This window comes from Phocoena sinus, chromosome 17 (genome assembly GCF_008692025.1).
Source record: "Phocoena sinus isolate mPhoSin1 chromosome 17, mPhoSin1.pri, whole genome shotgun sequence".
NCBI classification, from domain to species: domain Eukaryota; kingdom Metazoa; phylum Chordata; class Mammalia; order Artiodactyla; family Phocoenidae; genus Phocoena; species Phocoena sinus.
In genome coordinates this window covers 2,284,642-2,310,508 of record NC_045779.1, presented here as the reverse complement: position 1 = coordinate 2,310,508, position 25,867 = coordinate 2,284,642, and the positions used below count along the sequence as shown (strand labels likewise).

At 41.6% G+C, this 25,867-nt stretch overlaps 1 protein-coding gene and 1 long non-coding RNA gene across 9 annotated transcripts in view; one reads left to right on the top strand and one right to left on the bottom strand.

Moving 5' to 3' along the window:
* PCMTD1 (protein-L-isoaspartate (D-aspartate) O-methyltransferase domain containing 1) overlaps positions 1-25,867 on the top strand; it is a 61,748-nt gene that overhangs the window by 25,234 nt on the left and 10,647 nt on the right. For 2 of the 8 annotated variants that reach the window (XR_004346560.1, XM_032610599.1), the window contains exons 2-3: positions 1,595-2,024; positions 14,809-14,911. The exons of 1 other annotated variant lie outside the window; for it this stretch is intronic. Coding sequence is in view for 1 of the 7 variants with exons in the window: in XM_032610599.1 (XP_032466490.1) it covers positions 1,718-2,024; positions 14,809-14,911 (410 nt within the window). In the remaining 6 variants the exon portion in view is untranslated. Of the gene's footprint in view, positions 1-1,594; positions 2,025-4,067; positions 9,638-14,808; positions 14,912-25,867 lie in introns of those variants that run through there. 5 more of the 8 variants (XM_032610602.1, XM_032610601.1, XM_032610600.1 and 2 more) reach the window with 5 other exon arrangements.
* Positions 11,938-14,409, bottom strand: LOC116742750. Its single transcript, XR_004346561.1, has 2 exons — positions 13,613-14,409; positions 11,938-13,413 (listed from the first exon to the last, which is right to left on the bottom strand). It is a non-coding gene; the product is annotated as an uncharacterized LOC116742750 (long non-coding RNA).

The following is a 25,867-nucleotide window of genomic DNA, read 5'->3' as shown; positions in this document are numbered from 1 at the left end:
GACGGCAGCCGCCGCAGCCCAGCGTCGCCAGCTTTTCTGTCGTCTCGGGAAGACTTTGAGGACCCGGTGAGAAAGCTATATATAACCTGTGCTTAGAGGCCATGCTGTCAAAAACACCGCTAAATGGGGAATTCCCTGGCGGGCCAGCGGTAGGCCTCGAAGATCCCGCAAGCCTCACGGCGCGACCCCAAATCCCACCACGTTTAAGTGCTGGAATTGCACTCCGCGCGGCGCGCGGTGCTTGAGCTGGAAGGGGTCTGTCCCCGTCCGCCTTCGTTGCGTGGCGGCTGCAGGGCGCTCAGCTCGCGGGGAGGATGGCGCCGCGGGCCCTGGCCCTTTCCAAGGAGAGCGGGTGGGGACGTTGGAGCCAGCCGTTTGTGTGCGTGAGCTTGAGCGCGCTAGATAGGAGCGCGGCGCGAGTCTGCAGTGTTTCCCCTGCTTGGAGAGGAGGAGAGACAAGAGGGGCCCCGGCAGTGGGGCAGGCCCTGGGGGCGCGGCCACTCTGTCCGGCTGCGGTCCGGCTGCTCGCCTTCTCGCCAGTCAGGAGCGGACCGAGTGGGCTGTCAGAACTCTGGTTTTTGGCCATATGGGTGTTTTCGTTTCTCGCTTTCCCTCTCGCCTGATTTATCAATTCAGAAATTGATACATGAATTTGCTTATTAGCGCATTGAATAAAGCTTAAATTGTGTATTGAATAGTACTATTGAAATTCTTATTTTATCAAGTTGCACTTATGTTTCCGTTCAAAGATGCTGAGTTTGACTTGTTAGAAGTTCATTGTACCTACGTGTGTATAACGTATGTTCTAAGGCTTAAACTATTAAAGTTGTTAACAAAATTTGTGGTCTCATTTATCATGACAGGGTTTACCAAACACAACAATCTTAATATGTATATTTACATATATGTATATATATTTATTTCTATACACACATTTTAAACATGTTCCATTTTGTATTCTGTGTTTAGGTAATCTATTCTTTATGTTAACCTTTTGAATTTATGTGGTGCATTTAGGAATTGATAGTGGATGTTTAAGTTTAGGAACTTTAAATCCAGTAACTCGTGTTTATTTACCTAGGCTTTCCACACTCTGAAGAAGGCCACGTGGCTCAGTGATGGAGGGGCGTGGTCTCTGGAGTCGGGAAGGCCGGGGCCCACGCCCCAGCCGCGCCCCCTTCCAGAGCAGCCTGTCCACCATGGCAGCCACTGGCCACGTGGGGCTCTTCAGCACTTGGAGTGTGGCCAGTGTGACTGAATTTTTAATTGTATTTAATTTTAATTAATTTAGGTCTGGGTAGCCATGTGTGACTGTGGCTGCCATACTGGGCCTCACAGTATGAGGTGATTTAACTTAGTTCTGTGTCCCAGGTTTCCTGTCTGTACAGAGGAGATCAAACTTAAGCTGCCTTTTGTGGTGGTTATAAGAATAAATAAAACAATATATTTAAAGAGCTTAACTCTGTGCCTGGAACAGAATATGTCCTTGAGAAATGGTAGTTAGTTATAATGACTATTATATATTTAATAAGCTGGAATTACTTTCCTTTTGAGCATTCATTTAAACCTGTTTATTTTTATTCTTCCCTTTCAGGATTAATTTATTTTTGGAAATCAAGTGCAATATTAAAGGAAAACAAACCACACTACATTATTGGAAGCCATTTCTGCTAATTTTATTACATTTTACAGTTTATGGTTTGATTTGAATTCTATCATGGGAGGCGCTGTGAGTGCTGGGGAAGATAATGATGACTTAATTGATAACTTAAAAGAAGCTCAGTATATCCGCACTGAAAGAGTGGAGCAAGCCTTCAGAGCGATTGATCGCGGAGATTACTATTTGGAAGGCTACCGAGACAATGCTTACAAAGACTTAGCCTGGAAGCATGGCAACATACACTTGTCAGCACCTTGCATTTATTCAGAAGTTATGGAAGCGTTGAAACTTCAACCAGGATTGTCTTTTCTTAACCTGGGAAGTGGAACCGGATATTTAAGTACAATGGTGGGCTTAATTTTAGGTAATTTAATTTTTGTAAAATTCTATTTTAAAAAGTAAGCTGAGTTTGTATTACTGTTTATGATTTATAGGGTTTGTAACTTTGTGTACAATGTATGTTTGAATGTATATTCTAAAAGTAGTTACCTTCCTTAAGTGTGGAAACACAAGGTCATAGCAGTAATCTTGCCTTATTTTCAGCCCTGACCCTGATAGTTAGCTTTGCGTTCAGTCCTAGACTTAAAAAGTTCTTGGAACTGTTTTTGAACCCCCAGCCATTGTCTGTACTTAGAATTGAACAGTTGGAAGGTGGGAAACTCAGGAGTATCATGTAATCTACTTCAGGTAAAGTGTCCTGACAGCTGGCATCCTGACAGCTGGCGTAGAGAGTTTGATGGCTATCAGTCAGTGCCCCATGGTGAAGGGGATGGTGCTGTGCTCTTGTTAGGGTGCAGGAGTCTGTGGGGTATGGAGGGTGTGGCACTGTGGGGCAAAGCACAGGACCGGGGAGAGAAGTGTGTATGTCATTAAGTTTCAGCCGTCTCGTTGAATGTCTCTCTGCTAGGCCTTATTTTTGGAGCGAGTATACAGCAGTGATCAAAAGGGACAAATGTCTCTGCCTTCAAGAAGCTTACTGGGTGCTTACTACGAGGGCTAGGCATTGCTGAAAGCACTTGACATACAGTAACTCATTTAATGCTCCCAGTAACCCTGTGAAGTATGTATTGTCATGATTCCTGCGTATGTTGGTGAGTGAACCGAGGCACAGAGGTTCAGTAACTCGCCTAGAGTCACGTAGCTAGGAAATGACAGCTGGGGGATTGAGAAGGCGGGTGGACAAAGCATGCACGCAGGAGCATCTGCTCTGAGACATTGTGATGTTGGATGGAGGATGAACAATCACGAGTGTCACTGAGCCGCTTAGTATTTACTGAGAACTGCTGTGTGACAAGCATTAAGGTAGAGCATCAGGCCCATAACACGGACTCTTGCCCTTGAGTTTGCAGACTGGCAGGAGTGGAGAGACAGGAAGGTGCTGTGTGCCGTGGTTGGGTGTGTGCCCACGTTACAGGGATGCGACTGGTTTACAGACTACTCTACAGTGATGGGGATCATGGAAGGATTTTAAATAGAGAAATGGCTGTACTCTAGGAGGTCCTGGTGCGCTGAGGCAGTCCTGGTTTTTCCTGGTTATCCTAGCATCAATATTAATGATGTCCTTTTCTTTCCCAAAGTGTCCCAGTCTGCACGGTAAATTATGTGTTCACATCGTACGACTTTAGGCATTTTCAGGCCCGAAGTTCCCGCTTCCTAAACACTGACTAGCTCCGTACTTGCTCTCCTAGTCGTGGAACCTGCAGTCATTTCACTTTAAAAAAAAAAAAAAAAAAAAAAAGCCCTTTCAGCCCACAGCTGAGTCAGCTCCCGATACATAATAACTGGTCAAAAACGGTAACATTATTGATTTCTGCCAAGAAAGAAATTTAGCAGCTTACATTTAAATTTGGTGCTCTGCTGATCCTGAGATAGCAATTTTTCATCAGGTTGGGAACCCCAGAAACCTAGCACTTGTGTCATTAGAGCCTCTTTGAAAAAGGAATCTCTAGGGTTTGAGACGGTCTCCAAATCAAAGGAACTTAGCGGAGGGGGAGTAGGGAGAGCTGCTTTTCCAAAGTGGGAGCTGCCTTCCTTGAGCCAGTGCATTTCTTGACTAGCTGTGGCTGCTTGAGACTCAAGTCCAGGCCTCACTCCACGTCCAAGCACCTGTTGTTCTGCCTTTAGCCGGTCAGCTGGCTCCTGGTGAGGGAGGGCAGTTTAGCCAAAGGCCTGGTGGGGGGAGAGCACGGGTCCTACCTAGCTGCCTTACCAGCAGTGAGGTCACCCTCCTAAACTCCATTCCTTAGTACTTGTCTCCAAGAAATTAGATGACTGGGGCCAGATGCATTTGTAGGCCGACTGCAAACGTCATCATATCTTGAATGCTTTCTCCTCTATACCCGCGGGCATTGTGGGGAAACAGACCTTGGTTTGAGTGACCCACAGTGATGCCGCTTCCTCCTGTTAGCAGGCTCCAGGAGGTCGCGAGTCTTCAGTCACATGTGTGACCGCGCTGACTGGACAGTATTCCAGCGTTTGTCTGTGTGTGGTCCTGCAGTCAAGACCAAGATAGAATACCTCTCCTTTTGCTGGTAAATGATTCATTTGATGAGAAAGATAAAGACATTTTAAAAAAGGAAAGGCAGAGAGCGGAGTCTGTAAGACTGTGATTACAGTTAATAAACCTTGGATCTCTCCAGCTTCTGAGGAAGCTCATCTTTTTTCCTCCTGCTCCCCCTTTTTGGTTTGTGTTTCTCGAGCATTTAATTAAAGTCAAGGAGGGGGATACATCCGTAAAATTCACTTGGAACCAGCTCCACAGGGGGCTGCTTCCGTGTTGCCTGTAACGATCTGAGAGCCGTGCGTCGGGCTTGGCCCAGTGCTTCGCAGAGGCCGTGGCAGCAGAAGCTGCCTCCTTGCTGCACTGCTCTAGAACCCTGGCCCTCAGCCCTGCCCTCCAGTCCCGGGACGGGCAGCGCGTGCTCCTGTGGGCAGCACTCCTCGCCCGAGGACACGCTCCGTGTGATCCGGAGGCTCTGGGCCGTACCGGGAGGGCAGCGCCCCTTGAGGGATCTCCCCTGGAGAGGGTGGGCTGCAGTCCTGAGAGCTCTCGTTCACTGAGAGGTTAGGGTGATCCTGGCCGCAGGAAGTGTCTTGTGATTCCACCACATTTGGAGCAGTTACTCATAAATGGAATTTAGTTTTGCCGCGCACTGAGAAAATGGACTGCTCCAGGTTCTAAATCATGCCTCCTTCTGGACAACTTGTTTCGTTCCCAGTTGAAGATAAATTCTTGTTCCGCTCTCTTCTCCTTAGGAGTCTTCCTGGAGCAAAGGGTTTCCACACAGAATCTAGTCCTTAATTGACCCTCCTTTCAGTGCTGTCTTCTCCAGGGAAGCGCATTGAATAGGGTGCGGGAAAGAGGTCTCTCTTGTCCTCATTAAATATCAGAACCACGCAGGCACCTTACTCTGATCATCTTTCTGGTTCAGGTGGGGACGCTTCGTCTCCATTCTGGTCCTTTGTGCTGAGGGTTCCACCCCTTATGTAACCCATAATATAAAACTTAGGTGTTGCTTATAAAACCTGTAACCTCGGGCTGAATGACTTTCTCAGTCTCTTGCCTAGGTCCTGAGTTAGCAGACGTGACTGTGGAGAGACTGCCAGAATCACCCAGCACTGCGTACGCCGCTGCCTCAACTCTGCAGCGTTAGTTCCTACAGGTCACGCGGTGGGCAGGCTTGCGTGTCTGATGGGAAGAGCACTGCCAGTGTACCTAAATGCCCTCACTTCCCAGGGGGCCGGTCAAGCTGCGCGTGGCCGTCATGTTTGGTCTCTGTGCTCTTTCTCTTTACCACAGGACGTTACGTGGTACTTACTTATTCAGCTACACTGACATTGCCTTTGACTTCAGACATTCATGTTTTCTCTCTCACTTTAGCCCTCTTCCTCACTTGGATGAAGTTCTAATTTACATGCCATAAAGTTCACCCATTTTAACTGTACAAGTCAGGGAGTTTAAGTCTGTTAGCAGAGTTGTACAAACATGACCATAATCCAATCTGAGAGCACTTCCATCACCCGTAAAGACCCCTGCCCCAGCCCCTGGCCGCCACTTAGCTACTTTCTGTCTCTGTAGATTTGCCTTTTCTGTACCTTTCATGTCAGTGGAGTCATGCAGTCTGTGATCTTTTGTGTATGGTTTCTGTCCTTTAGGGTTACATTTTCAGGGTTCATCTGTGCTGTAGCGTGTATCAGTGGTCCATTCCTTCTGGTGGCTGAGTAATCCTCCGTTGTGTGGGTGTACCACATTTTGTTTGTCCTTTCACCAGTTAATGCTGATTTTGAATGATGCTGATGTGAACATTCATGTACAAATCTTGGTGGAGACATCGAGTTTCATTTCTCTTGGGTGGATTCCTAGGAGTGAAATTGCTGGGCTGTATGGTGAGTTTATGTTTAACTTTTTAAGAACTTGCTGAACTGTTTTCTGGAGTGGCTTGCACCATTTTATATTCCCACCAACAATACACGAGGTTCTAGTTTCTCCATAGCCGCACTAATGGTTTTTTTTTTTCTTTAATAGCCATCTTAGCGGGTATAAAGTGGTATCTTGTGGTTTTAGCTTGCACTTCCCTGATGCCTAATGATGTGGAGTATCTGTTCCTGTGCTTTTTGGTTATTCCTCTATTTTCTTTGGTGAAATGTCTATTCAGATCTTTTCTCCATTTTTAAATTAAGTTGTTGGTGTACTTATTATTGAGTTGTAAGTGTTCTTTATATATTTTAGGTACAAGCCCTTTATCAGAAATATGATTTTCAAATAATCGTTTCACATCTTTTTAAGCACCCCTTTTAGAAAACCCCCATGGCTCACTTCAGGCCTGAGAATGAGGGAGATCCAGAGTGGTCTTCTGCCTCATCTCCCCCATCTTTTTTGGTGAGACAAAACCCATTTTGTAGGTTTCCAGGGTTCTCTCTAAGGTAGATTCTCTTCTCTTCTTCTCTGCATTAAGCCAAACCTCAGTTTTCCCTCTATATTTCTACCCTACTTCTTCTTTTTAAGGAGATGATTATTATTTTTTTTCTTTTTAAGAATTACAAAGACTGTTCTTGGTATGGGCTTTATTTTGGGCTCTGAGCAAATCTGTTTTGAAAAGAACCCTTGCGTTTAGGCCACTACCATTTTCTGAGACCAGTTAAGCTCCTTTACACCGTTACTTCTTAGCCCTGGTTGGGCTCCCGTGCATCTTTTTTCTGCCCGTATGCCCTGCATTGAGTTGCTACCATTATTGTGTTTCTTGGGGTTTTCCCCTCACTTCTGGTTGTGGAGCGGAAGTCATTACTGACAGCCGTCTCCTTCATTGCTGCTCCTGTGGAAGTCCCCAGATGATTGTGTTTATGGGTGTTACTGCTGATTATTACAGGGCAGCTAATAGTAATAAAAATACAGTTTTAGGGAACAGTGCAAGCTGCAGGAGTTTTACCAAGTTTTCATAGTAATTTCTTCTGGTTATATTTCTTCAAGCTCTTCTTCGAGGTTGAAAGGCACTTCCCTCGGTGCTGTGAAAAGTCTCAGGTGGGTCACTTTGCATCCTGAGTTTTTACCTTCAGGCTTAACGCTCCCCAGCCTGGATCGTCCGTGCACCAAAACCAGTTGAACCGTATTTGCGAATTTGCCGACTTGCTGAAATGCGTCTGTAACCCTGATGTCAGTGTCTGTCATTGGCGCACGTGTGCGGGTGCCGGCGGGGGCGGGGTGGTGGTGGTGGGAGCCGCTCTGTGGGCGTGGCCCCAGCTGGCCTGGGTCGAGGGACGGTTCTGCTCCTGGTTTCAGCGTCTCAGAGCAGCGGCCAGAGGATCGAGTCACAGTGCGGTGCGAGCAGCTTGGGTGCTGGGCCCCTTTCTCCTGAAGCTCGCTTCTTGTGCAAAATAGAGAAAGTAGACTCCACCAGGGTGAGTTTTTAGGACCGAACGTTATTATCTCTGTGAGGTACGTATGTATGTGTATGTGTGCGTATTTCCCTAGTAGCCGTGGTGTAGCATTTGCTTCGTAAGTATTTTCTGGACTTTACAGAACATAAACGACCACAGACACCATGTACTGACTGTGTACTCCAGAACACTCCTCACCCTCTCTGAATTTGTGTCTCTGTGTGAAATGACTTGTGAATCTCCGTCTCCCGGCGACTCCCTCCGGAGCTGGCGCCCACGCCGTGTCTCTCCCTGGCAGTCTCCTCTAGGCTGAGCTGGGTGCCGGACTGAGCACCCGCGTCAGAGGCTCACCTGTGTCGCAGGGCTGCTCCTGGAAGCTGCCTTCACGTCGTCTGTGCGGGAGCTCCTGCAGCCTCAGCCCGTCCAGCCTCCCTCACCTTTGGTGGAAAGAACCTTCCCCTGGATTCTGCTGCTCTTTGCGTTGCCTTTACATACACTTCCTCTGTCCTTTTGTGGAAGCTTCTTTGGCTTCAGCCTATGGTGAAGGGTGGCTCTTCCTTCTGTCTTCAGGTCACCTCCACAGGCAGAGGATTCCCAGGTTTCCAGCACCAGGTCTGTCTGCTGAGCTCTGGACACTCCGCATCCTCCAAGCTGGCCAACAAGCTGGATACTTGATTATGCAGTGCTTACTGCACGCCTCTTCTTCAGTGTGCACGAGATTCCCAAGTTCATCCTGTCTCCAGCTCAAGTTGCCCTTCCTTACCCTCGCCCACACAAGACAGAGCAGCTCAAGTGGCTTATACCTCCTGTGTTTGCATTTTGGTGAAAGGTACTTTTTCCTACAAAAATTACTCAAGGCAGGGCCTGAACAGCAGTCTCTCTTCTCTGTCCTTAACTTTATCTCGAGGGATAGGCATGTTCACAGGGTTAGAAACCTGAAAGAACCGCCAGGCCCCTCACCTGTCTCCTCGCTTTGTCTCATCTTCCCACCTGAAGAGCAGTCAGCGCGTGGAGCCCTGGGGACACCTCCGCTTCGGCACAGACTGGCAGGATGCTTAGAGGGTGGCAGTTGACTTGAAAGCAGAAGACCTTTCCTAGGTACAGAAAGGAAAGCCTGTATTGCATTTTAGAAGATTTCTAGCAAACAGCTAAAATTAGTGAGAAATTTATTTTCAATGACATATACTTTTCTGTAAGATTTACTTCTGTACAATGCCTCATTCTGTGATAAAATAGATTTGACACATGAAGACGTGACAAATACACATTTTTATGCTTTGTCTATATATCACTTGCCTCAGTCTTCCTTGTGAACCTTTTAAATTTGGGATGGTAGCTAAGTTTATGTACTTCATCATTCTCCCAAAGAGTATTTATCATACGTGCCATTGAGCCCGCTGCTGAGGGTACAGCAGTGCAGAAGACACATCCCACACCCTCGAAATGGTGCACGTCGCTTCTGAACTAGCAATAGAAGCGTTGGGTCAGATTTATTGGCTGTTCTTCATTTAGTTCAGGAATTTTTATTGAGTACTGATGTGACTTGGTCACTGCACTGGCCCTGGAGTGTCTTCACAGGTGAATATGCAGTACAACAGAAGGGCTGATGAAATGGCTTCCGTGGAAAGTGAGTGCGTTAACAGAGTTGGATCAAGACCTACGGCTGTTCTCGTTACCTTGTAAACCATGTTCTGCCCTGTCACAGTTGCTCACACTCCTAGTTTACTGACTGCTTTGGCGTAGTGTCTGGTGTAGGCGTGTGAGAGATGGTCGTAAACTACTCTGGCCACGTCAGACTTGGGTATTATCAGCCCACTGGGTAATACCTGAAGCAGCTGATGGTGACGTGTGTTCTTGATATTTGGACATTTAGACATATAGTTTACTTAGGATCTTGGGGCCATGCTCCGTAACTGTTTAAACCGACACTTTCAGATTTCGTGTAAACATATTTTTAAGATTCACCTGTAGTAAAAGAAAACAGTACTTATATCCATAAGCTGAGAGAAGCCTGAGGGACTGGAACGTTCTGGTAAATTCCAAGGCTTGCTTCACGAGGCCTTTCCCAAACCTAGAGAGCAGAGAACAAGTCTCCAGTCTCAGGTATGTCCCACTAGCTAAAGAATTTTAAGCTTAACATGGCAAGATTCAGTAAATGTTTGACAGTGTCTTTTGTTAATATGCTTTGGTAACGTGATATAATAAGGCGGAGAACCATAAGAAAATATTTATATCGTAAGTGGAAATGCATTCGATCAGTTTCTCTTATCTGGTTATCGGTTACTTAATCTTTTGCTGATCTCATTTTTTCTCCCCTTTTCTTCATCTACCTTTGCACTATTTTGTTTCTTGGAGTTATACCCCAGGGTGTTCATGGAAAGAAGGAATTAAACCTATTCTTGTTTGCTTTTCACCTGTTACCATCTCTGAATTCTTCTAAAGTTAACTTGTAAATCTTCCCAAAGATGCCTACTTTATTCAACTAGGATTAGTAATAAAATGTCATTGTAACTTGTTTAAAGGTGTTTTCACATATACAGTTGGTCCTCTGTATCCACGGGCTCTGCATCTATGGATTCATCTACCATGCATCAAGATATTGGGGGGAAAAAGTCCAGCAAGTCCCTAAAAGCAGAACTTGAATTTGTCACGTGCCGGCAACTATATACATAGCATTTACGCTGTATTTCCTATACGTAGCATTTATGTATTGGGTATTACAAGTAGTCAAGATGATTAGGGGAGGATGTACAGATGTGCAGGGTGCATGCGGATACTACCATTTATATGAGGGACTTGAGTTGCACAGATTTTGGTATTTGCAGGGGGTGGTCCTGGAACCAACCCCCCCCCCCCCGCCCCAATACTGAAGGGTGACTTTTAATTCTCACTGAGAAACTTTATGCTAATTTCATGGAAACCGAATAACTGATTCACCTACTCCCTCTTGTGGTAAATATTTAGTTTTATCCCGATGCTTTTATTTGTAGTTATTAACTCTTGATTATCATTTTAGCAAAGAGAGCACAGATTTGAATAGTCCAAAGAGATTTAAAAAATCATTTAGATTGGGCATGGCAATAATTAGGAGGGTGTAGCTAGGGTGCTCAACCCAAGCTGCCTTGTTAGAGTCACCTGCAGAGCCTGGGCCTCACCCTGAGAGATTCCCTCCCCCTGTTTACAGTTTAAATCAAATTAAATTTAATCGACTTTGAAATTTGATTTTAAAATTCACAGGTTATTCTAACATGCAGTCAGGGTAGAGAACCACCTATAAGCTGCAGTTTTGCTTCTACAGTTAACCAGTTCTGTATTCAAGGGGAGAGCATGTTATAATTTCTAATGATTTGTACCCATCTTGTACTTTATGGTGTGTGAAAGACTTTTACATAATTTACATGATTTTCCCACAGACCCATTCCATACAGTAGGAAAGACCTCACATGGTAAGTGACTGGTCTGATGATACAGCTGTAGCAGGAGCCAGGATTGGAAACGAAGGCACTGGCCTTAAATCCACCCGGTTTCTCAGCACCCCGCAGTGCTTCGGTCTCACACGGACTGCGACTTGTTCATCTTCAGAGCTCCTCTGGTTATGTGCTGTGCACTGTGAGGTGCTTTTTGCTTGTGGCTGTTCCACGGATTAGCTCTCCGCACAGCACGGAGGACACCGGGCATCCCGGGCGCTGTGCAGCTCTCAGGTGCCCAGGCCTGCACACCACACTCAGTGCTTCAGAGGGGGCGTGGGGTGCTGGGCGTCACACAGGGTCAGCAGCCATGTAGGTAAGAAATGGAGGTGTTGATAGACACTTGATACCTAGACCTAATAATCAGCGACGTTTATGTATAAGCTCTCATTATTGACTAACTGGAAGATAATAAATAAGCTGGTTTAGGTCCAAATACTACAAAAGAAAAAGTCTTTAGATTTTTTTGTTATATAGGAATTTTGTTATATTATTGCTCTTAATAAATGGACTTTTGCCAGCCTTAAAAATAATTTCTAATATAGGATACCTATGTTTTTCTAATACCTGTATTTGTCTTAATAAACTTTGACTTCTGTGTAAGTTTCTGTTTTCTCTTGAGTATTTAGCAATTAAAGATAGTGATCAACTGTCAGTACTTTGATTTTTTAAGAATTTATATGACAAAAATTAAGCTTTTATTATTTCATAGAAAAATCTCTTCACATTGGCACATACAAAATAACACTGGCATCTCTTCAGCACAGTCCAATTAACGTTTCATCTGTTAGATGGTGATAGGGAGTCTTAAGCTCTCGTCTTTTGGATGCCATTTCAGTTTTCTCCAGCAACAGTTTATTATACCTTTCTATTAGAATTATTGTACATTACTTGTTTATTTGAAAATCTTGTACTTTTTTTTTAAATCTCTTTGACTAAGCTCATTATTTTTTGATCGAAAAAGTTATACATGCATGTGTTAAGACACACTTCAGACAATAGAGTGTAATGGTGAGAATGCCTCCTTCCCACCCCAGGCATCTTAGTCCCCTTCCCTAGAAGCAGCTGTGTGTGCTTTTTTAGTTTTCTGTGTTTTATTCTTCCGTTCTATTTAATACAGGTGTCAAATGAGTTGTAATAAAGAGCATCGCACTGCAATTTTATCATATGCTTGATGTGTTCTAGTTGTATATCACATTCTAAATAAATGAGATACTGGTGACATTGCCATTTAAGTTCTGCCTTCTATTAATGCATTCTTTTCAATTTATTTTTTTCAACATGTTAATTACTGTTCAGTTTATTAGTGATAATTAAAGATATATCTCCATGATATTTTAAAATTAAGCAATTCCACCTGTTAAAAAATCATGAATGGTGTTTGTACTAGAAATTAATGATAGTATATCGTACATGTGTGTTTATGATACTATCAAACAAATCCATTGTATGTTAATGAAATTGTCTTTATTTTGTGTCAAGGTGATGTGAAAAACGACGTTAAGAAATTTTCTTAACAAACTTTAAACCTTATTTCCAAAAGGTGCCACTTTGCTTTTAGATATTGTATAAGCAGAAAGCAAGAAAAGGAAAATGAGACCAGTGGTGTCTTAAGTGACAAACAGCCTACGTAGTCCCTTTTGACTTAGAGCTCTTAAGTTCAGACGCCCTCTGTTACTAAGGCAGTCTGAAATATTGAGCAGAAGCCTTGATTTCTACATTCTCTACTTGCCGCCTTTATTGTAGTGTTTATCCATTCGGTCCTATTGGAAGCTTCAGCCCCAGCAATAGTGACCTTTTTTTATTGACCTCTCATCCATATAGCCCTCATTTTGTTTTCCAGATGGTTGATGAGTACAACTAGATTCTTAAAATGAAAAAAGTCTCTGTTATGTTTTACGTTCAGTGGATTACCTTAAAAGGGTAGAAGGAAAATTAGATTCATTTCCTAGAGCAATATTTTCCTTACTATGTATATAATGTTAAGTAACTGTAGCGTAATTTGAGTTTTTTTAAGTGAGGAAAACTTTACTCAGTGTTTCCTAGCCTTTTTTGTTTCCTTACGGAAATTCAAGTTTTCAAAATAGTCAGATTCAATACTAAATTAAAAAGTGACGTTACTACGGGTACTTCTCTAAGTTTATTTCTTTTGTGCCATTTTCGTTTATTTTTTGAAAAAGGAAATTCTAGTTTTTGGCAATTTGTCTTTGGTAATATTAAGGAATTACAAGAGATCTTAAAAGATACTGGATGGGTGTCCCAGTTAGCAGATGAAGACTAATGGTTTGACAGTAAGGAAACAAAAAATGAGAAGCAAAACATTTAAGATTTCATTGATCAGAATAACTTATTTAAAAAAGTATAAAGCATTTCAAAGGAAGGTAATGCTATAAGTGTTGTGGTCTGATGGACCTTTTTTTTTTTTTTTTGCGGTATGCGGGCCTCTCACTGTTGTGGCCTCTCCCGTTGCGGAGCACAGGCTCAGCGGCCACGGCCCACGGGCCCAGCCGCTCCGCGGCACGTGGGATCCTCCCGGACCGGGGCACGAACCCGTGCCCCCTGCATCGGCAGGCGGACTCTCAACCGCTGCGCCACCAGGGAAGCCCTGGACCTTTTTATCTAATCTTTTTTTTAATCTGAATACATTTTCCAAGTAGAATCAGTTTTTTTTTAAATTAATCAAATGCAATAGAAATATAGTAGGTTTATCTGCTTTTGACCTGAAGATAGTATCTGAACATTTTGGTTTAATTTTTATAGTTAGGTAATTCCTAGATTACAAACCGGTATTTTCATGTGCCCCCCTGTACATTCAAAAATGTTAATTGAGGACTGATTTTTTTGTTATTTTAAAGTTCTTAGAGGTCGGTAGAACTCCAGTATATGTTGTATTTTTAATGGCATTCAGTAGGGGGCACATCCAGTTAAGTAGTTCCTAAGATACATACCAGATACAGAAAATAACACACACACACACACACTTTTTCCTGAGAGACCAATCTCAAAGTAAGACAGGAATATAACAAAAGCGTAGAATGGAAAACCTGATTGGCTCAGTCTCAGAAGTTTGGGACGAATGAGATGACTAGCTCAGAACAGTGTGTTACTGTCCTGGGCTTGTGGGGCAGGCACAAGACACAGTAGCCTTAGGAAACGGGAATCCTGTTGGTCATATTCTCGGCCAGTACCAGGGTGGGGGAAGGAGCAGTCCCTAGATCGTTGCCCTGTACCTCGTTCCTGGACTGTCACTCATCCTTGGCTGTGTGCAAAAAGAAATGCCAAGTAAGCGGTGTAAAGTGGGCGGGAACAGGAGAGTCAAACCAGCTCCGCCCGGCGCCACACTCCCCTGGACAGTGGGAGCTCCAGAGGCAGAGGGTGTGGTCTCAGCCCTGGAGGAAAGGAGCATTCACTGGGTGGGGGGGTGGGTGTGGGTGGGTGTGTGCTGTGCGAGGCCTTTGTCATACCTGTGTCAGCCCGTGGATGCAGACATTTGAGAATTACCAAATTTTTAACAAATGATAAAGGAGAAGATAATGGTAATTAACTTAAACTTCGTATAGAAATATGATTATCTCTTTGGCAGTATTGTCCTGACAGATAAGCTACACCCTGGAGAGAACTCTTTGTGACTTATTTTTTTTAAAGCAGTGTAAATAGTTTTCCATATAGCTTTTAAATCTGTGGCTAGCAGAGACATATTTCAAGCCCTCTTTAAATGCGCCTGTGATAGATAAATGAGCAGAAATTAAAAGAGCTCTATAAAGACATTCTTAATATTTTTTATAAATGCTGCTGCTACAATTGCAGGTCCTTTTGGAATAAATCATGGGATTGAGCTTCATTCAGATGTGGTGGAGTATGCCAAGGAAAAACTGGAGAGCTTCATCAAAAATAGTGATAGCTTTGATAAGTAAGTATTCATATCTATAGTTCTGCTTTGAAAGCACTTGATAAGTAGACACGTGTGACATGTCTGTTCCTCACTACTGTGAGTTTATTGATCCTGAGTTGTCAGTTGAGTGCAGCAAAAATCAGTGTGGTATAAAATGAGAGAAAAAATTAAGTTAGAAAACCGTGCTGTGATTTTTATTCTGTGTACGTATATAGTGAATTACAAATAAATAACTTCTATGTTTTAATTATAGGCTACTGTCACTTTATTAGTAGGGTAATGTTCCATTCATTAAACATCATACAGGTACCTTTCCTGAAGATAGAATGTAAAGATGTGCTTGGCATTAGAATACTTTTTGGGAACTGTGTTTACACCTTTGGGATAGTAATTTAATAGTCTGCCGTCTTTGTTTGTAGCATAAGAGTGATCCCTGTTAGAATATGGAGGACTTTCTTAAAAACATGAAGTTACTTAGTAATATGGCCAGAGGAAATTATCATCGAAGTATATTGATACATCCTGTGAGGGCTGTGTTTGACAAATTTGCTTATAGAACCATTGTTTTGAACTCCTACTTTCCCTTAGAAGAAATACTGCACAGGCGTTGGCCCTTGCGTGGGCAAGGAAGTCTGTTTGCTGTGTAATGTCCCTAAAGTTCAGCAGTGGTAGTACTGTGGGGCAAAGGCTGCTTCTGCTGAAGTCCGTGAACTCTTGTGAAACTGGAAAATTTGGAGGGCATTTATCTCTCTCGACTAGTCATATTTTCAAAGAGAGAAAGGCCTAAAACGGATAGGAATCAAGCTTAGAACCTAGTCCCTTTACTGTATAGCAGAGCTTTGGTCCAGGGTTCCAACCCAGCTTGTTGGGAGTGGGCCTCGCTCAGCTCTGGCCTGGCCTGGCCTGGCCTTGCTTGGAGGTGGGGACCTCGGCTGGGGGTGGGTTCCGAGCTGAGGGCTGTTCCTAGGGTTCAGGCCTGGGGGTCAGCGCTAAGAAGGAAGCAGGAGGGCCTTTGAGGGTCTCCTGGAGCGTCTTCTCCTCTCTCCTCCCTTCTCTGCCCCTTCTCCCCTTCCTTCCCTGGCCCTTTTCTTTCCGTCCCCTTTGCCATGGCCAGTTTGTATGTGTCCCCTGGCAAGTGGCACTTGGTGGGTTGAAGAACAGAAAACCGAGGTGCCTCAGAGTCCGCAGTGCCTGGGGAAGGACCAGGGAGGGAGTGTGACTGGGTGTTACCGGCGAGCTGGGCGCTGGCGAGCGTGCCCGGCTTTCGCTTTGTTCTGTAATCAAGCCGGTGGATCTGAGCAAGTCCCTTGAATTTTCTGCAGCAGTTTGCTGACACAGTTCTTTATCTTATTTATAAAGAGTTAACATTTAATTCATGTTTTTGAATCATTTTTCAAATGCTTACCATGTGGGTTCATATTCTGTTTCCAAGAATAACATACTGTTTGACAGAAATAAAATAGTTTTGAGTTCAAGTTATTTGATAAGAAATTGAGTTTCAATGTTAGTATCCTTTTGTGTCTTCATCATTTCCGTCTGTCTTATAATTAGTGGTATGGTAAGTGCTTAAGATATGGGCATGGCTAGTTTTTATATTGGTTATTAGAACTATGGAACTTTGAATTTATTGAATTTCTGTTGTTCTCAGTATTTGCTTTGATGTTGAAACTTAACATACACATAAGACCTTTTGAATACAGGTAAACTTGGAAAATATGAAGTAATATTACTAAAAAGCAAATGTTTAAGGTCTATCTTAAGAAATACTATATATTAGATAATATATTTCAGGTGTTAACACATAAAGGCACAGATAATTCACTTTTGGGTCATTAATCAGGCAGAACAAACTCAAGGAAGAACTTTGAATCATTGAAGTACCTCTTTACAATATCTGTGGAGTCAAGTTTCTTGCTGACAAGTGGGCATGGTCCTGGCAAACAGTAAAATATGTCATTCTTTAAAGTATTTCTGTGTTGATGTAATTTAAATATTAAGTAATCTATAACACAGATAATTTTGAAGGTTTTATATATTTAAGTGTCTCAATTAAAGTTTTTTTTCTAAAATTGTTTTCATGTAATCGTAACATGAACAGATGTCCTTGCCTTGTATTTCTTGAGTGTTGTTACCGTGTTATACAGGTTTGTTATTCATAAAATGGTGAATCATCAAATATGGTGATATGACTGATCTAAATGTTTCTTTATAATTTTTAATGGTCTTGTTACTTTAATCAGACTTTATGATATGGTTGTTTCTGAAGTGTTACAACTTACTTTTAAAACAGATTCTTATATTAATAAACTCTTCTGAAAAAAAAAAAAAGACAGTTCTGGAAATGTTATCTATTCTGGTTTTCAAGTCGCTCCTGAAATAGTGGTTACGTACTTCAGATTATAAAGGTATCTTGCACATACAAGGGGTAGTAGGTACTGGGAAGTGCTTCATTTTGCACAAAGTCGTGAGTTGGGTGGAAGTTAAGTAATCAAAGTTGAGTCATTTAATGGGCTCCTTTAACATCATTTGGTTTTGGTGATTGAAATGATGAAGATGTAGTAGTTTTCTTCCTATCTTACTTGTGTTTTGATGATTTCTTTGATTTTTCTTGGCGTTTGTTGATAATATTCCTAGTTATTTTCAATTTTTAAATTTGAAAACCTTGCTTTGGAAAGTGATGTTTAAAATTCCGTTCCTAAGCAATTTTATTATATTTAATTGTGTACGGGTCATCAAAATACGTTTTAATTAATAAAATATAAAGTAACTCAGGAAAACATTGCTATTTATGTATTCCTTAGTACTTAGTACTGTTCCTTAGTACCAGGCTATCCTTGATTGTGTGTAACACGAAGACAGTAGAAAGCTAAAACCTAATACTTTTCCAATCTTATTTATCCTGTTGGTTTGGATCTTTTTTATCAGTTCCTTTTTTGAAAGTATTGTCATGTCACTTATGATTTAAATTGTATCTTTAAAGTTTTCTTATGTATATCTATTGGAGATCATAGTGAACTCTCAAACATAGTAGGCGGGAAAAGATTCAGTAAACATACTCAACATTAGAATATGTAATGTAAGATACATATTTAAACAACAACATACAGGTGTATGTTTCTGTGTGTGCTTTATAAAGCAGGCTTGGTTCCTGAGTCTTGAAAGTACTATTTCTTCTTTCAGAAAGAAGATCCTTAGTATAATGTGTATACTTTTAAACTTTCTTTCTATGTCTTGGTTCTGTATCAGCAAATGAAATAATTTGGAGAGGCTACCCTGAATTTACTGTACTTGGAGATAGGAGGGAAGGGGGAGTTCTCTTGTGTGGTTTATTCCTTTGCTCTGCCTGTGGTATACCCACATGCGCCGAAATTCCCTAATGAACTGACATTTGATTTCAAAGGTTCTCTAAAACACTGGCACGCTTTTTCAGATGAAGGACCAGATAGTGGATGTATCTGGCTTCCTGGGCCAAGCGGGCGCTGTTGCAGCTGCTCAGCTGTGCCACTGTAGTGCAGAGGCCTCCTGGGACACCCTGTGGAGGGGTGGGCGAGGAGTTCCGGTACCACTTCATTGACAGAAACAAGTGCGGGCTGCATTTGGCCTCCTCTCCGTGGTCTGCCGACTCCTGTTCTGCCCGTCACACACACGCTCCGCGACGTTTTTATCTTAGCCCAGTGGCTTCATGAGCGAAGGAGAAGTTTGGGAAGGTCAGGTTATCTGAATCAGTGTTTGTGCACGTAGAGTAAGCAAAATAATCTCTCCAGCTGTGTTTACTTGGAAGAGTAAGTCGGTTAAAGGAGCGTGAATTATAAACCTTTACCCTGTAAGTGCTTTGCAAGTAAGTGGTAATTGGTGTAGCATTTATTTACGGCTTCATTTATGTGTTTGTATACGCTGTATACACGGAGCCGACTTGGCTCCCTAGGGGGCGTGCTTCGGGGTGTGCCATTCCCTGTGAGACAATAGGTCCTGTCTCCTCTCCCCTCCAAGGAAGCTGTACCTGATCTTGGAAATACTCTACTGTCATTGGCCACAGGAGTGCAGCGTACCCTGACTAATTGAAGGTTTTCATTCTCTTTGAATGGAGGACTGTTGTTTCTACATAGTTTGTTGTAGAAATGAGTCATGAAGACAGTAATGAGATGATAAAAATAACAGCAGGTAATGTGTATTATCTGTTCCTTAAGTACCAAGTACCATTCTAAGTGCTGTACCCACAGTCCTAGAGGCAATATTGATGTCCACATTTCCCAGATGGATAAACAGGGTTAGACAGTCCATAACTTCAGCTAGGCCAGTCTTTGTTTAGTTCTGATTTAGCTATGATGATGTAAAAACTGATTTATCTTAGTGTTTCTTCTCAGGGGTAAGCTGTGCCAATGAATTACAGCCTAGCGACTTGGCCCCAGATACAAAAGTTGAAGCAGCACTTTTATTTCCATCATTTATTTATTTTTTCCAGATTAGGATTTAGGGACTGCTGTTAGCATGGTTACGTGCACTATAGCATTTTTATCAGAAAGCACACCTACCTGTTCATTAACGAGACTTACTTGTGGTATGGGTGATGGAGATGGGCAGGAGAGGAAGCGTGTCCCTCAGGGTCAGTCAAGGTACACACTTTAAATTACCTTCAGAGCTAGTGTAGTTGTCTGCATTTTAGAAGATTTGATCGATTTGTGGCAATGTCTAGTGTCCTAATTTCATTTTTAATTATAGGCTCCTTTTCCACATTATATAGTTTGCATTGGAAAAAATTAAATGGTACTGTATTCTATGAGTTTATCACTAGAGCAGTCCTGCTTCATCTTTAAGAGAATTATGGCATACTTGAAGTAGTTTTGCTATCTTAGATATATAGTCAATATTATTTCAAACTAGTTCTCGGATACTTGAACCCTTTGGTATATTAATAATGTTCAGATAGTAGTTGGATGAGAGATATTATAGATTGTAAACACAGTTTTTAATCATGACAAACCTTGAAATGGTGGGACAGAAAAATGCTTAAAAATAGTCATCAGGGCTACCAGTTATGTATTTTAACATCGGTTACAAATGGCATGGGTGAAAGTTTGATGGCTTCTAACACATTTTAGGAGAAGAAATTATTCCGGGAATAACATACTGTTTGACAGAAATAAAATAGTTTTTATCCCAAGTTACTTTATAAGAAATTATTGTTGAAATATATGAAGACTCACTTTTATACGACATACCTGTCACATTCCCTATAAAATGTTTAGAGATTGTTTTTGGTCCTGTGGAGTCTCCTAAAGCTCTACTCAATGAGAAATCTGTGTGTTTACTCGTAACACTGTGGTTTAAATAATGCTTGAATTATTCTGAAGTGAGTTTGATACAGTTGGAAGGGAAACCACTTGAAAAGGTAAAGTCTTTGATTTTTTAAATTTTTTGAAATTCCGTAGCTTAATCCTTGGTTGTACGAGTTTTTGAATGGTATAACTGTGTTTGGAGATCAAGAGATTTAATGTTTCCTTGGGTTTTTTCCCAATGGAAGGTTGTGAAGTTTGTTTTTTTTTTTTGCAGTACGCGGGCCTCTCACTGTTGTGGCCTCTCCCTTTGCGGAGCACAGGCTCCAGACGCACAGGTTCAGCGGCCATGGCTCACGGGCCCAGCCGCTCCGCGGCATGTGGGATCCTCCCGGACCGGGGCACGAACCTGTGTCCCCTGCATCGGCAGGCGGACTCTCAACCACTGTGCCACCAGGGAAGACCTGAAGTATTGTTTTAATGAAGTAGTCCTAGCTGGTAGAGTTCAAAATGTGTATTATGACAAAGTGTTTTAAGAAAAAGAAGTGTCTGTGATTCATTTGGCAGGTTGTTTTGGACGAAGTATGAGAACAAGATAGGATTCTTTCCTTTGTCCTTGAAGTCCTTTATTCCACGGGAATAATAGTCTGAAATTTCAATGATAGTATCCTATGGCACATGATACTAGGTGTGCAAACTGTCAGCTCCCACTCCAACGGTGTATTGAAGGGGAATGTTGTTTTTTCTACTCTCAGTCAGCTCCTAGACCTAGACTATCCAAGAGGGAAGCTGCAGGGCAAGGCTAGGTCACCCTGGTCTCCTAGCAGCTTATCAAAAGAATTATATGGGCAAGTTGGCAAGGTCCCTGCTGTAAGTGGAATCGTCTGTCCATCTGGAGATGAAGGTAATCCAGCATGCACCTGTAAAGAAAAGCACCGCTGAGGTAAGTGATTGGATTTCGGGTGCTAGTTTGGCCAAGAGCTCATGTCGTAAACCAAACTATCTGTGCTCTCTCTTTTCCCACAAATGATTTTCCGTGCACATTTTATTTTAGTAAGGGCATGTCAAATAATTTTCCCTCTCGACATAAGAGTCTAAAAAGCCATTAGGTTTTCAGGTTTAAATCAATAAATAATTATAAGTCTAAAGTGGATGAATTTGTAGTTATTACATTTTAGAACTGTTTAACTTTTTTTTTTTGTATACAGGTAACAAAGTTACCTAACTTGTTAGGAAGTATAATTTGGTGTAATATAGGAGTATAAGGTATCTGTATCTGGGAAATTTTGTTTTGGAAATTTTCTTCAAAGGATAAAAATGATTGCTACTTTTCACATTACTAACAGACATAAAATTTTAATGAGCTCCCCTAAATCAAGTATGAAAACTGGAAGAGAACACAAGAACCATACTTTTAGGATTAAAATGATAACCACGTAGGAAGTCTCCTTTTGGTAGGTCTCTTATCTTTCTTTTTTTTGTTTATTTTTGTTTTGCTGTTTTTTTTTTTTTTCCCTTCTCAGGTTCCATTTGTGTGTAGTTGATGTGGAAAGGTGGAATTTGGATTTTTTCTTTCACTATTTTTAAACCTAGATTTTATGTATAAATCTATAAATAATGTAGCACTATTTTATAATAAAGTGAAAACTTCTGGTTAGTTTATTACTACAGTCTTCCAGATTATACAGAATGGTATTTTTTTTTTTTTTTTTTTTTCAGAATGGTATTTTTGTTATATGTCCTTTGCCTGTAGAGGTTTGTGGAAACTTTGGGAAGATGCAGCTTTCAGAATCTGGTTAAAGCTGAAGGAGGAAACTGTTCTCTTTATTTTCTTCTTTACACTGGAAGAATTAGTAACAGTTGTAATTGACTCTACCACACGGTAGCTGTCATCCATGCCTCAAATCAGTCATTTGTTCTTCGTACGTATACGAGCACATCCGTAAACATTTGCCTGAAAAAGTTTAATCATAGACTTTTGAAAAAATATTATTAGTAGGATTTATATGAATTTATTTACATGAAATGCTATTTTAAAAATGAGCCATAATTTCAGTATCAGAATACAGAATGTCTAAGTCAGATCCTCACCTCTACCTCGTCAGAAGTACTAAAGCTCATCTCTAAATCCTTTATTAGGAAAGATAAACTATAACCCATTTGTGTATTTAAAAAAATAATGTTATAAGTACAGGCAGTTTGAGAGTTGTTTTGTTTTCTTTGATAACGTGAAGGATTCGTGAATTATTGGTGAAGGTGAAGCCATAGCTCTAAGTGTAATAAACAGTACCCAGACGGAACACTGTCTCTGCTAGACATGTTTCTTATAACTAGTAAATTACTATGTGCTAGGTGTTTTTGTGCCTATATTTAAAAACATTCACGTTTCTACCTGATATGTCCTTGAAGCTTTACTATTTTGTGTCTAGAAATAGTCCAATCCTTCTACTCTTTTTGGAATGTTGTTTCAGGTTCAGTTAAACTTTCAAATTTGAGTATGCTGGTAAAGGAAATTAATTTGTATGTTAAATGAAAGTGTAAAGACCCATATGCATTTGTTAGAGGTATGTGGTCCATTTGCATTTGTAGAAGTTATTTATAAATTTAGAGGTCTAATTTTTCTCTATAATGATTCTTTGTAATATTCCCTAAGTGGAAGCAGTTATACTTGTTCAGATCTGCATTACAAGGGAAAAGACTTTCTTTCCTAGAATAAGGTGGCTTATTTAAGATCTTCAGAAAGGCCCCTAAAAGGTACCTTTCAGGGGCTTCCCTGGTGGCGCAGTGGTTGGGAGTCCACCTGCTGATGCGGGGGACGCGGGTTCGTGCCCTGGTCCGGGAGGATCCGACATGCCGCAGAGCGGCTAGGCCCGTGAGCCATGCCCGCTGGGCCTGCGCGTCCGGAGCCTGTGCTCCGCAACGGGAGAGGCCACAACAGTGAGAGGCCTGCATACCTCAAAAAAAAAACAACAAAAAAGTACCTTTCAGTTAGAGGACAGTTGGTTTGGTTTATTCATTAAAGGCAAAAGTGTTTGTTTTGGTTTTTTTTTTTTACTGTTTGAGTTTTGCTTTTTTTTTGGCACTTGGGGAAAAAAACATGTATTTTGTAACATGAAGCTACAGTTATTTATAGTTATCCAATTTAGTAAAACGAGAACCATCATATTGATATAGAAGGTGCCATGGGCACATATTTTTTCTGTAACTGTTTCTGTGCAGGTTTCTCTTCTAGTCCTGGGGTTCTTGTGATTAACATATTTAGTTTGTCAAGTTTGGGTTCATATTCAAAGTTGGTAGGTGGAACAGCTGACAAAACAATTGTTTCTTATGTTTCTCACCTACTTAGTAAGTGTTTTTTGAGGCCCGTAATAGGTGATGGAGATACAATTAAAATTCAGAGGAAGTGTTCAAAGAGACATCAGGAAAACCAGGAGAATATTCCAAAGGGAAGTTTGTGTTAAGGGAAATATTTGAAGCTCCTGTTTACAGGTGATAGAGTTAGAAGGGTAGTTGTTCAGTGTTTTCAGTTTATGTGGCTGTTGAAGTATACACACACACATACACATACACACACACAGACACACACACATATATACATACACATATACACACGCATATAAAGGAAATACTGAGATATTTTACATTTTCATACTGAATATTTGAGATCTTGTGTGATTTTTATCCTGTCAGCACATCTCAGTGTGGACGAGCCACATTTTAGGGGCTCGTATCCACATGTGGCTAGTGGCTATCATCTTGGATAGTGTGGTTTGATTGTCCTGTCTCACCTTTCAGATCACGGCTTAATCATTTCTCAGGGAGCCTTTCTCTCACTCCCCAGGGCTGTCCGTTTCCTTGCATCCTCAGTCTTATTTATGGAGTCATATACCTTTAGAGCATTTATCACACTTGTAAATTAATCTTTAATTACTGAGATTGTTGAATCTTCCACTAGATGCAGGCCTGAGTGTTTCCTGTTGTATTTCCAGCCGACACACAACTGGTGCTCCAGAAACAGTATTTGGAATGAATTGTCCTAATCGCTAGTGTCAGGCCACTTGGCTAGAGTCACACATTTGATTTTAGAATCAGACACTAAACTCCTTCTAATTCATTTTGCTGGGATGAGAGTATATAAAAATATCACGAATATGAGAAGTGGTTTTAATTGTAAGTTGTTTACTTGTGATGGTGTTTTGCTAGATAATAGTTCTGTGAGCTATCATGTATTTTTAACTAGTAGGAAACTTTTAAACTCTAAGCATATTTTTAAGTTGATTTAACAGACTTAATGGTAAAAGAGGTTTAATAATTCAGATTTTTAAATTTAAATTCCCTGCTCACGTTCATCCTGAAAATTTTAAGACTGGCTTAAATTATTATAAAATTAAGTTATTTAAAATGAAATTTTATAAGAATGAGGATTTTTAGATTGAAAATACTGGTCTTTTTTCTTTTTAAAGGATGCTTATCTTGAGTTTGTTGAGATGATTAAACCACGTGATCCGTATTATTTAGTTATTTGAAAGCCAGATTTTAGACAAGCCTAGGTTGTGTTGAGTGTAATAGAGGAATTAAACATTGTCCATTACATAGGTAAGTTCACACTTTTGTGTGTATTATGCAAGTAGAAAGAATGAGACCTGATTAAGGAGTTGGGTAAGATTTCGTTGTGTATCTCATATCTGAGCTGTGTCTCCAAGTGATGCTAGGCGTTTATCAAGAAGAGAGGGAGGGGCCTTTCAGTCAAAGGAACAGCACAGACACAGATACAGGAGACACTTTGTAATATTTCCTCTAAGTGATGAGAAGCCAACAATTCAACCTGTGGCTGCAGTGCAGTGTGTGTGGGGTAGGGGGCAGAGCCAGGGAGTGAGTCTGGAAGTGGGGACATCCAGGTAGAACCGTAAGGAGCCCCACATGGCCCTCTAAGGGGCGCGGACCTGTGCTGAGCAGCTGTGCGGGAAGCGGTGGAGGGAGGGGAGAGCCAGAAGGCGTGAGCACCGGGGCGCAGGTGCCGCAGAAGGAGCGTGGCGCGGGGCCGGCCCTGTGTGGAGCCCCGCGTGGAGAGGAGGGTGCAGGCTCTACACTGACCCCCATGCCCCCAGCCCCTCCAGCAAGGGGACAGGAAGTTGAGGACGGTGCCGTGCTGCGAAACTCTTCTTTAGATATCGATGGCCGTAGTGTGTCTGTACTTCAGTGAATTTTAATGGGAACTTACTGCGTAATAAGTCTGTTAATTACCAAAGGACAGGATACGTTTTACAAAATAAAAGTGATGATGATTCAGAGTCATTTTTCACCGCATGCCAAAACTTTTAATGTCAATTATTTCATCCTCAAACGATCGTCTGATTTTGCTGTGTGGTCAAATTAACATCAATCAACTTAAAAGTGAAAGGATATTTCATGAATTAATTTAAAAATATTACCGTACGTGTTTTATTAGTGAATTAGGCTTTTAATTATGTATTTTAGAGACCGTTTTCACATTTGCCAGAACTTAAGGAATAAAGTAGAAGTCTAAATAGGATAGTTTGTAAAAGCATAACTCGATATACAACGGACCAACACTGTAACCAGGAACGGGCGGCCTGGATAAGATGCCTTTGCTTTGAAACCATCCGTCTCTCTTCTTTTGTTGTGTAGGGAGATCACAGGGGCCAAAAAACACTTCATTCTGCTCTCTTTTCCAACCCTG